This window comes from Gekko japonicus, unplaced genomic scaffold (genome assembly GCF_001447785.1).
Source record: "Gekko japonicus isolate JY-2015 unplaced genomic scaffold, Gekko_japonicus_V1.1 scaffold1369, whole genome shotgun sequence".
Lineage (NCBI taxonomy): Eukaryota > Metazoa > Chordata > Lepidosauria > Squamata > Gekkonidae > Gekko > Gekko japonicus.
The window spans coordinates 410517-423373 of record NW_015161439.1 but is presented as its reverse complement, the minus strand read 5'-3'; the positions used below and the strand labels follow the sequence as shown (position 1 = coordinate 423373).

General features: G+C 43.7%; 1 protein-coding gene across 1 annotated transcript in view; it reads right to left on the bottom strand.

The window, feature by feature from the left end:
• OSBPL11 (oxysterol binding protein like 11) overlaps window positions 1-12857 on the bottom strand; it is a 76954-nt gene that overhangs the window by 7835 nt on the left and 56262 nt on the right. The window contains exons 7-10 of the mRNA XM_015429010.1: window positions 11905-12050; window positions 6168-6308; window positions 4147-4645; window positions 2025-2211 (exon numbers count right to left, since the gene is read on the bottom strand). Of these exons, the coding sequence (XP_015284496.1) occupies window positions 2025-2211; window positions 4147-4645; window positions 6168-6308; window positions 11905-12050 (973 nt within the window). The remainder of the gene's footprint in view (window positions 1-2024; window positions 2212-4146; window positions 4646-6167; window positions 6309-11904; window positions 12051-12857) is intronic.

Genomic DNA, 12857 nt, shown 5'->3' with positions numbered 1-12857 from the left:
CCCTGGTTCACATCATTCCTTCATCAAGAAACCTCCTTGACAATGCCATCCTAAGCGGGTCTACTCAGAATTCTGCTCAGATCTCACTGACATGATCTGGCCTTATACTATACTAGAAATAATGCCCGTTGTGGAAATAAATACAACGGGATCTAGAAAGAGGCTCTGGGAGAGTGCTCTGGCTTTGGGCAAACAGTGTCAGTCTGCTTTTAAAACATGAACCTGGGACCTGCACACCACCAGAATACAGCAGGTTCCATATGCAACTGACATTCCAACTGCCTTGCGGGGGGGGGGAGTTTGAGGTGTGGAATGGCCTGAAGTCCAATCAGCTTCCATATGCAAAAGACCAGGTTGTCGCAGCAGTTGTGGTGTGGGTGGGACCCGGGCTTTGCCTTCTGATTGGTGGCGATATATGCTGAGGAGCAGTGCCATCAGCCATACACTAAGGGAGTGCATTTTAGAATTAGAACTTTGGCACCCACTATTCAATTATATATAAGGAGATATAGCTCCGCTGCCTGGCATTACATTTTATGACACACATGGCCCGGCTCAACAAGGTCTCATTTATGTCAGGTCCGGCCCTCATGACAGATGAGTTCGACACCCCAGATCCATAGTAACTGCATTTGTCATAGCAGTATCAGCAAGATGCAGGGTTCCCATGAAAACATCTCCTCTTATTCCGATTCTGGAGCAACTTGTTGGTATTAACCAGCAGCTTGCGAAGATAAATCAACAATTTGTGTCCCGGCAGCTCCAGTTGGATGAAAGGTCTGCCCAAAGATCTGACTCTAAAGAAATACAACTGTGTGTCCATATGACAGTGCAGCAGGTATACAGAGCTGCCCTCTCACTGGGCCTCTGCTGCTCCGCTGCCTGGCATTACATTTTATGACACACATGGCCCGGCTCAACAAGGTCTCATTTATGTCAGGTCCGGCCCTCATGACAGATGAGTTCGACACCCCAGATCCATAGTAACTGCATTTGTCATAGCAGTATCAGCAAGATGCAGGGTCCCCATGAAAACATCTCCTCTTATTCCGATTCTGGAGCAACTTGTTGGTATTAACCAGCAGCTTGCCAAGATAAATCAACAATTTGTGTCCCGGCAGCTCCAGTTGGCGATAGTAGAAAGGCTAGATGAAAAGTCTGCCCAAAGATCTGACTCTAAAGAAATACAACTGTGTGTCCATATGACAGTGCAGCAGGTATACAGAGCTGCCCACTCACTGAGCCTCTCTGAGAGTCACAGCACAGGGCAATCTTTTGCAAATGTTTCGCTAGTAGACCTAAAATGTTCAAAGTTCAGTTATGAACATTTATAGCACATCTGCTGTGAAGTACTACCACGGCATTCTTGTGTTCCAAGAGGTAAGCTGCACAGTGGACACATGCAGGGCTATTTTGGGGCAGGAACGTGGATACAAGAACCTGCTTTATACTGAATCAGATATGGGTAGTCAGTATTGTCTACTCAGACTGGCAGCAGCTCTCCAGGGTGTCAGGCGGAGGTCTTTTGCAGCATCTACTACCCCATCCTTTAAACTGAAGATGCCAACAATTGAACCGTAGACCTTCTTGCAGGTCAAGCAGATGCTCTACCACTGAGCAACAGCCCCTCCCTGTTTGTTTTCCTAACTTGCTTTTGAATGGGAACTAGGGATTTTCCCCCTCTTTACCAAGATTTCGGCCTTGAAAAACACTTTCTAAGCCAAATCATAGTCATTTAAAAAATTTGGTTTTGTGGTTTTTTAAATGTAATCTCCTTTATGTATTTTATTAATACTGTAAGCCACTATGAGTTCCATAAAGAAGAAAAGCGGCTAATAAAATTTTTAAATAAACAGGTATTACGAAAGCTACATTTTTTTGACTTGCTTAGATCAGCTACAAAATCAACACACACAATATAGTATTCCAATTCCAGTGTTCATCTCAGAAACGGAAAAGAGAATCAAGTGAACTTGAATAAGAACGTTTCAGTGCTTGACACGTCTGAAAAAAGAAATACCTACCGGTGAAGTTTGCCACCATAGAATGGTTTGGTATGGAAAGTAATACTTGCAGAATACCCTGTTTTTGCACAATTAACATTGACTTTTCCTCCTAGTTCTACCCAAGGTACAGTCAGAATTGACCGAGCATATGCACAAGGCAGAGAAAATGTGTATTCCTCTCCATGTTCCAAGAGACTTAAAATACCTGTCAGGCAGAGAAACATCAGTATCAGACCCACAACAATTACAAACTGGAGTGTTGGATGGTAAAAATCTTAAACATACAACACTTATTACTGGTTGGTAGATCACAGGAAGGATGACTAAATCTCATCATATCTTTCTCTTTTTTTCATATCTTTCAGCACCGCTATTAAGGCAGGACAAAGGACAGTCTTACTACTGTGAGCCTTGATTCAAACTCATATAATTTGTTTGTCAAGATCACCATCAGTAATTTTACACTTCAATAAACTGTAGGAAGACGCATTACAAAAACTGCATATTCTGCTTCAGATTCTGATTGTGGTTTGACAACTATGTATCCTAGCTGGGAAAGCTCGGGCTACCTCTTATTCCTGCTTTTTGGCAAGCTGCAGCTGTACTATCAAAATAACAACTTATAGCAATGTTGCTCCCAGACTGATAAAAGTTGTACTACTGAAACATACAAACATGAACAGCTAAACCCTTTGAGAAAATACCACCCAATTGTGCAATAAAACTCGTTAGGTTCACCTCCGCCAGGTTTCTCCAGACACAAAATAGTCCTTTTTTTTCCCTTATGGCATTGACTACCCTCACCTACCCACATTCTTGCCTTTTCAAAACTCTGCTCTCGCCTTCTGTGCTTTATTAACTTTATATTAGCTGTCCAATTCAGAAATGCAGGACCTGATATTACAGAAATAGTTCCCCTGTATCGTTTCTGATGTTGCGCTGAAGACATTTTCGCTGTCATGCAGGGATAGTGCACAGATATGGGTAGTCAAAAGAAAGTCTGTATACCTAAGGCTTAATGTTCAAATTAATTGAAATGTTTAACGCAGAAACAGTGACGTCTCGTAACATTATATCCCCTGCTCATGTCAGCACAGTCTTTTGCAAACATTACTCCCATGTATAAAATCTTCTACTAGTTCAGAAGTGGACAACACCAGGAGTCCCACAAATTTTGGGGGGGAGCAGCTGAACTTTTGAACTGCTAGGTTGGCAGGAGCTGGAACTAGAGATGGGAGCTCACTCCGTCATGCAGCACCTGGGTCTCAAACTGCTGAACTACCGAACTTCCACAGCCTGCAGTTCAGCGTCTTAACCACTTGAGCCACCGCAGCTCCATTGCACAGATATGGGTAGTCAAAAGAAAGTCTGTATACCTAAGGTCCTGGGCTTAATGTTCAAATTAATTGAAATGTTTAACACAGAAACAGTGAAGTCTCGTAACATTATATCCCCTGCTCATGTCAGCACAGTCTTTTGCAAACATTACTCCCATGTATAAAATCTTCTACTAGTTCAGAAGTGGACAACACCAGGAGTTCCACAAATTTTGGGGGGGAGCAGCTGAACAGCTCATCACAAGCTCTAGATCATCTAAAAAGGTACAGGTTCCCTTGCTCGAAAGCCAGTCGAGTCCGACTCTAGGGTTGCGGTGCTCATCTCCGTTTCAAAGCCGAAGAGCCAGCGCTGTCCGCAGGCGTTTCCGTGGTCATGTGGCCGGCATGACTAAACACCAAGGCGCACGGAACGCTGTTCCCTTCCCACCAAAGTGCTACCTATTTATCTACTTGCAATTTCTTGCTTTCAAACTGCTAGGTTGGCAGGAGCTGGAACTAGAGACGGGAGCTCACTCCGTCATGCGGCACCCATGTCGCGAACTGCTAAACTACTGACCTTCCACAGCCTGAAGTTCAGCGTCTTAACCACTTGAGCCACCGCAGCTCCATCTAAAAAGGTTAGAACTAGCTTTTTAAAAAATGTTGGAACAGGCTTGATCAAACGTGGAGTTAAGCTGAATTGTTTGTACAAAGACAATGATCCAGAATTCGCTTTATACCAACGTTCATATGAGACACCCATGAATTTCCAGTTCATGTGTTACAAAAACAGGAGTTGCTTAATTGCACCATTTCCCACTTACCTTCACCGACCATTGTCACACCTATTGACATTCCCAAGAATTTACTTTTTGTCCAGACATGGGCATTAACACACATTTTTCTCTCTGCACATTCAGCATAAAACCCTGAGACCGGAGGATGATGGGACACTTGTTCTGCTACAAATCTGACTGTGTAACAGTCCGACTCTGCTTGGTCCTGTGACTCTTCCGAGACAGTCATTTGCTCAGACAGGGAATGAGATGAAGAGTTACTGTTTGTCTCAGATGGTACTTGGCTCTTAGCCATTTTCCATGAGCAGTGAAAGGTCTCCCCAATGATTGGATTGTAGGGCTTTTTCGCAATTGCCCCTTTCCGACCTTCGTGAAAGGATGTGAGGTAATACTCAACAAAACGGATCATCCTCTCCTCGGGGCTAGAGCCGTTTGCAATTGCAAGAAAGAGGTCCGGATGGGACATGAAGTCTGCATACATTTCCAGCAATGAGCGTTTCTCTAAAATAAAAGTAGGAAGAACCACCTGGAATTAAAAGAGAAATAGCAAGTTTGAACATTATTCATCAATAAAACTTGGGAGGGTTTTTAAAAGAGGTACATCTAGATTAGAGGTGCATCTAGATTAACTGGGAATTTCCACCGTTCCCCCATCCTGCTTTTCCTTGGTGTCAGGGGTCATTTCCTGCAGGAGCGCACAGGAGCGGAGCTCCGGCAGTAAAGAGCCCAGGGGGCGGGCAAATGCAACAAGCCCCACCCCCTGCCCCCAGCAGCCCTCAGTCAGAGCAAGAAGCAGCCAGGTAAGCTGCAGAGCCCCCCCCCCGCCCAAAACAGTCCAGTGGCACCTTTAAGACCAGGTTTTATTCAGGTACAAGCTCTCCCTCCTCTGCAAGGACAGATCTGCACGTCCCCCCCCCAATAGCTAGCAATCCAAAACAGTCCAGTGGAGCCTGAGCGGTGGGTGTTGCCTCTGACAGACTTCCAGTGATGTCAGGGGGTGTGGCCTTTGCAAATAAGCTATGCTAATGAGCTCCTGCACCTCTTTTTCTACAAAATGACGCCTGCTTAGGGTACCCTGTTCTCCATGAGCAGCATTTAATGCACTGAAAACAGGGAGACAGGAAAGTTCAATTCTGCTGATGGATCCTGTCCATAAAGACTAGTCAAATTATCTGTGAATGAAAGCTCCAGGGTTTCTCTAAACAGATACCACTACCATATTTTTAAGGTATTGCTGCGTTACCTCCAGCTTCTATGCTTTTGTTAAGCATGTTTACTGTGCAGCCCCTTGCAAAGTAGCCACACTACCTTTATAACAGGGAAACTGAGGCTGGGAGACAGCTACTGTCAACACAGAAAATTAATTAGGCAGGTCTGCCTCTGAATAGAAGTAACAAGAGTAGAGGAGAACGGAGGTGTAGGGGTGTGTGTTTCAAAGGTGGAACAACATAGCCCAGATATCATGTGCGCTAGCAGTAATAATATATGCTGCTCAGCATTTTATACAGTTCTTTTACGTTTCAAAGTGCTTCACATGTTACCTCAGTAAAGCTGAATAATGTGCCATGGAGGAATTATGTAAGGAGTGTTGTGCCTGTGGGCCTACACACAACCAGAATGAAACAGTAAAAAAAATAAAATTAGAAACTGTTCCCAATGCACCGAGTTAAGTTCCACTTCAGGGGGAAAAAAATACTGTGGGTTTCGCACAAGTGCCTCAACAGTGGCTGATGAAGGCACATTCCCTCCATCTCAGCATAAAGCTGAGGAAAGACTATCATTATCGCTATTGCTACGAAATAAGTGTGAAACTGACTTAATGTTTTATATCAAAATAAACACAAACATGTAAAGGAGAAGCTGTATAGTTAAACGCAAGAGAAGTAGTATATTCAAAAAGCTGGCAAATATTTCGTTCTACATATAATGTGCAAACTGGCACTTTTATTGACATGGTGGCTAATACCCAAATCGAATTCCCTCTTGACAAAACCAGCTCCATTATGGAAGCCGTCCATTTCGGAAAGATCGCTGGTTTAACCACTTACTCTTGTTAAATCCATGCCCAGCTTGAGCTGAGAGAGGAGATGCAAAATAACACTGCGCTGCTCTTCCACAGCACCAAGGTCATCCTCTTTATTATCACAGGTATCTTCCACTTCTTCATCCGGGTTTATTTCCTCCGGCTCCTAGTGTAAAGTTCAAAAAGTCGGTAACACTTCAAATTCACTCATGTTTTGCCCCTTCTCAGTCGCTAACTGCCAACAAATAAAATGCTAACTGAGAAATTATGAGTTCTCTGTTTATGGAGTTTATCACTTTTCAGCTCAAAACGCTTTCAAAGTGGTTTAGGTAGAAAGGGATTAAAAAACAAACCATTCAAACACGAAGAAGAAGAAGAGATTGGATTTATACCCCGCCCTTCACTTTGGAGTCTCAGAGCGGCTTACAAACTCCTTTCCCTTCCCCTCCCCACAACAGACACCCTGTGAGGTGGGTGGGGCTGAGAGAACTCTGACACAAACTGCTCTTTTTCAAGGACAGCTGTGCCAGAGCGTGTGACTGACCCACGGTCACATCAGCAGGTGCAAGTGGAGGAGTGGGGAATCAAACCCGGTTCTCCCAGATTAGAGTCCGCGCACTTAACCACTACACCAAACTGGCTCTCTTCACCAAACTGGCTCTCTTTTCATCAATGGAACCCAAGCCTGGGCCAAATGGTAGGGTGGCCAAAGCGCTTTTGCTCTCCATCTGAAGGCTTCATTGCCAGGTTGTGGACATGAAACTTATCAAGCCACTTAACAGTCAGGTTTAATAATCACTTTATCAAGTGCCAACTGAAAATAAAATCAACACCCATAGATAAACTTGAAAATGAAGAGCAGATATATTGGCTTCCTCCTGAAAATTTGATGGGAAGAGAGACTGTGGCTTGGAAGTTAGACGTAACTGGGTATCATGTTTATTTTAACTATGGTTACTTCAACTGACAATGATTCAGATTCTGACTTACCTCAACAAATATTGGTTTTATCACCCTCATCCCACCCCCCCAATCTCCCACACTGACACATGCGTGGTATCCCAGACAGCACCAAGATTAACTGTGGCTCATAAACCATAATCAAGCCATGGTATCAGATCCTGGTTTGATGGATCCTTAACTATCGTTAACAGTGATCACATAACCCTATAGTTTAATTAACACTAAACTATACTAATTTTAATTAAACTATGGATTTGCATGACATCTGAACTGAGAAGCTCTGTAAGGCTCAGTTCAGTTCAAAGTTTATTGCATGTAGCCAAAGGCCATCACAATATGAAAGATTAAAAAAACAGTACAAAGACTGACAATACATTTAAAAGAAAATTAAAATATATAGATGAAGTATGAATATAAGCTCTGTTAAGGCACTAAAAGACATATGCCTTCTCTCCTAGTAATAGGCAGCACAGGAAAAATAGAGTCAATGGTACTGAGCTGAAATCAATGCTCTACTCATGGGATTTCAACTTGATGATTCTTTGAAGCTATTTTCTGTATCTCAGACTTCCAAGCCCTTTGCTTGCCCTGCCCAGCCCTACTTATTACAAGTCAATTAGTGACTTTTGATTTAGCACAAAACTATGGCTTGCTTCCCCCCCCTCCAAACTAGGAATACAAGTGAGCTTCACTGGAGAGGGGAAAGCACATGGGTCACAATTCATGTATCACCAAACAATGGGTTGGCATTACAGATGAACCGACAGTGAAAAGTATCAGAAGTAGCATTTAGAATTCTCCTGCTGTGCATTTGCTGGTCTCAAGAAGTACACATGCCAACATAGGACACTCTAGACCATCCTCAGGCAATGTATTGGTTTCATGCATCTAGTTCCAAGAATAAAGCAGACAGTGGAAACTAGCACAGCTCTGATATTAATCCACCTGCTCTCGAGTTATATGGCATTGCCATTTAACTGGCACAATAAATGCTCCTTACTGTGGGATAACTCACTAATAGATCTACTCTGCAGAAAAGTTGAGATTTATTGACCTACTGGAGAAAAAAATTAATAGCTTTAATAGTATCTATGTGACACAGAGCATCTGACTTGCAGGGCTAGCAAGTTATCTACCCAGAAGGAACTGCCACTTTTCCTCAGTAAATGGATGCTCTGGACCAAGCGTTACAGTGAGTGTAGTAATATGGCCTGCACTGACAAATTCAAGGGTATATTAAATCCTCTGACACAGAGGATATTCAGTGTTATATCATACCTCCCTTAAACTAAATTAGGGGAAGGCAGACTAAAGGTCAAGATAGACAACTCAAACTTCACAAGCCACTTGGAAATGAGGACTTCTACTAAAAAAAACAATTTGGCACAGTTCTGGAAAAGTCAATTGAACTTGTGATATTATTTGGACAGAAGCAGCACTGGTTCAGAACCAAAGGCCATCCAATACAAGACATGCACAAAAAAATTCCACTCAATGCTCTACAAGGCTTTGGCCAAGGTGATTTTAAAAGTTAGTTATGTAGTGAATGGGGTATTGTGTATTAATGTTTATAGTTTGATGCCCTGATACAGAGGACCCAAGGAAACATTCCCAGCTTTCTCGACAGCCAAGCCAGTAACCAGCATTTGCATGCTCACTTTCTAACTCATCACCATATTAGGCTACGAAGACAGGAACTTTCCCGCAATTCACACTAGCTAATTATCCTGAACTTTTATTTTGCATATTTTGTTTTGCATATTGGTTGCATATTGCTTGGCTTTACATACTTGACTCAGCTAGACTCAGTCAAACTTTTTTTTTTGGTGCAACATCTGGGTTTGATTGTGTGATTGGTCAGCACAGCAGGAGGTGCCACTGACGGTGAAGGTTTCCTAGCTTCCCATTCCTCCAGCAGCCATTTCCAATCCTGGGAAAGTTGTTTCCTGGAAACCTGGTACCCACACGGGGGCGGGGGGGGGACACACTGTAGGTTCAGGGGCTTCAGCAGGGAAGAAGAGAGGAACAAAACTGCCCTTGCTGCCTCTTCTATCAATGTAGCTCCACTGATGGAAGAAGAGTAATCTTGCCCCCTCCCTACTGCAACCTCCTGACTTTTGTTAAATAGCCGCCTTTCTTCCTTACGGAGCTCAAGGATATTTATAATATTCATAAAATTATATTAAAAACATAAAACCAAAATTTAAAATCACAATTTAGGGCCACTTTAATCGAATACAACCCCAAATGAGACCATCTTCAGCTGCCTCATAAAGACTGGAAGTGAGGGGGCCAGGCGCACCTCCCTGGGGAGGTCATCCCATAATTGCGGGGCTGCCACTGAGAAGGCCCTTTCCTGAGGATCCACCAAACAAGCTTCTTTGATTGGTGGGACGGTCAGGAGGGTCCTGTCCCTGTGATCTTAATTCCTGGGCAGGGACAGATGGAAGAAGATGGTCCTTCAGATATCCTAGACCCAAGCCATGTTGGGCTTTTAAAGAGCAAAACCAACCCTTGAACTGGGCCTCAAAGTGGATTGGTAGCCAGTGCAATCGCTGTAATATCGGGGTCACGTGCTCCCAATAGCTGGCCCTGACCAGCAGTCTAGCCACAGCATTTCGTACCAGCGGCAGCTTCTGAACACTCCTCAAGGATAGTCCAAAGTAGAGCATACTGCAATAGTCCAGTCTAGATGTCACTAAGGCATGGATCACGGTGGCTAGATCTGACTGACCCAGGAACAGACACAGCTGACACACCATCCAAAACTGGGCAAAAGCACTCCGGACCACCACAGCCACCTGGTTTTCAAAAGTGACTGCTGTGCTAAGCAGCATTCCTAAGCTTCCAGGCGGGCTTTTCAAGGGGAGTATAACCCCTTCCAAGGCAGGAGAGTTCTGAAGTCCCTGGTCTGCTTTCCTACTAACCCAGAGCACCTCTGTGTTGTCAGTCAGTTTCACCTTGTTCACCCTCATCCAGCCTATTACTGGCTTCAGGCACCAGTTCAGAACATTAACATCATCCTTGGGATAGGGTGGGAAAGAGAGTTAAAGCTGGGTGTCACAGGGCATATTGGCAACACAGCAGCCCAAACTTCCTGATGACCTCTCCCAGCAGCTTCACATAGATGTTACATTACTCCATGTGAGTACTGAGAATCAACTTTACTAGGATTGGAAACAGGATTGGAAATTAGTGGGGGGGGGGGGGGATCCATGATCTTAATACTTTAAGAGCCGAAGAAAAAGATCTGAAGTGTATACAGCTTCCATAGTAGTCGGTTGCATTCCTATGGAACTGCAGTTGGTTTCCATCATGGATGAGAGTTGCAAGACTGGTCAAATTTATACTATAGGTGTAGAAACCCAGAGCATTTCTCTGGTGACTGCCTGTCCCCAGAATCAGTACATGATAATGGCAGAGAGAGAGAGGCAGAGGGAGGGGGAGAGGGAGAGGGAGGGGAGGGAGGGAGGGGGGGGGAGGGGGAGGAGGAGGGGGGGGGGGAGAGAGAGGGGGGAGAGGGAGAGAGGGAGAGGGAGGAAAATACAGCAAACGGCTATGAAATAATCATTTAATGAACAAGATTTATGTTGGACTAGACTTCAAGTTGCCTGGTTTCATCTTATCGAACCATTCTTCTACATCTTTATTTGTAGGTTTATTCATTCTAAAAGCTGTCTTTACAAAAGCTTTAAAGCACAATTTGTAACAAATGTAGTCCTGAAATATATCCAAAAGGTGACATTCAAAAAGAGGCCTCCGACACACAAACCCGAGCCTGTATGCAACCATTAAATAAAGACAACTAGCAAGGTACACAGACAATGGTGCCCACTTCCACCAAGACAAAGTGCATTTTAACTCCTTATTTCTGTCTGTGGGTCAGTATATCCTGATCCCAGGCTGTTCTTTCCTCTCTTCCATATATTCGTCTTTTAGCAGATGGCAATGCCTGGGTGCCACAGGGTCCTGCCTCTCTGTGGGGGCAGCTGGGCTTCAAATATCTTTGAATACAATCCGATAACTATTCAGGGTGGCTGTAAACCACCTGAAGCATTCCACTTACATAGCCATGATTTTAAGGCCTGAAACAAATTTATTCAAGGAGAAACACCTGTGCTACTAAAATGTCCAAATCCCAGCTTCCAAACTGAAAAGCAGAAATGAGAGAAACTTGCATTATGGAACTTAAGTTTCCCTGCTACAATTTTCATTCATGAGAACTGCTCATATACACCATTCATGTGACAAACATTGCCACGTACCAAAGACCATTTATCTGTTTACAAAACTTTCAAAAGCTGTGCTTTCCCCAACTTTTTAGAATATTTTTGCAATTAGAATACTTTTATATCAAAGGGGTAGTTACGTGCCATTAGTGCTTTCGCCTGCTGCCAGGTTTAAACAGCAATTCCTTCACCTAGATTTGGTGATAAAAGTTTGGCTACAAATATTTACGCCATTCCCCTCTCCCTTTTCTCGATAATTTTTGATGCATATACCAGGAAGCTTCATTGCTAACCCAGCAACCTTATCTAACAGCATGGACAGCCATACTCAGCTCGCATGAGCTAACGATTTAATTTTACTTCTTGCTTTTATTGTTTACTTTTCCAAGTTTCCTTTTACAGTTAACAGAATGATTACTACGAGATAAGAAAAGCACCTATGCTGGCATTCTGGTTTTATGTTTAAATTCAACATAGGCACAAAAAACCATGATTTTCTAAAATAAAAGTGCCACTATCCCAATAAAGATGCAAAACCCTGCATAGCCAATGGCTTTCACACAGCCTTACCATGGTTTCCTGGCTGGAACCTGAAATGGACTGCTCCTCACTGACAGATGATGCCTTGTTTTGCTCTGTTGTGAAATTTTCATCTGCTCCATTTTTGAAGTGGTTTGGCAGGGAGATCTTTGGTTCCAACCAGCTGATTGTTGTCCCTGAAGCAAAAGAGTGTTTGCGCTGAAACTTGCTCATATTCCAAGGAGCTCAGTTTGTTTTTAAAAGATGACTGTCATTAAACAGCTTCCCCCCTCCCCCAAAAAACAAACAGCGACTAAACTTGCTCAGCATGCAACAAAAAGAGGACGGGTGCTGGAGAACAACACCTTGCCTGATCATTAGAATGAGGCCTCTGATTGGGCAATGGTGACATACACCACCTTGCTCTGGAGGAGAAGGAGATGGTGTTGTGAAAGGTGTAATTAGACACCAAATGAAGAAGTCAATAAGACTGGGATGGTTACATAATCCTCTCAGACAGGTTGCTGCACCTACGTCTAGCAATTCCATTAAGCAGTCGAAGGGGTGTGTGTGTGTGGAGACACCCCCACAAATTGCATTGGGGATCTAGGCGCGACAAAGTTTTGCTGGGGTGGAGAAAACACACGGCTGAAAATATGGCGTGCACCTGCTGTATAAAGAGCTGCTTGGAAAATAAGAGGCGGCAGCATTTGGAAAACAGTCATGCTTTCGTTTAATGATCCGGGCATCTCCAGTTACCCCCCCCCCCCCCCACCAGCTAGTTTATCAGAATGGATACAATTCCTCATCAATAATGAAAATGTTCCATTCTATCCTGGAAGGCTAGTGTGCGTGGACTCTAATGAAGCCCTATTAAAAGACACACACATGCAAGCCTGAATAAAGGAACAGTCCGGCTGGAACATAAACATTACTGATAACCTGGCATCTTCTGCCCACAGGGCGACATTCTAAGCCTAGCTATTAAGCTCTCCAAGTAAATC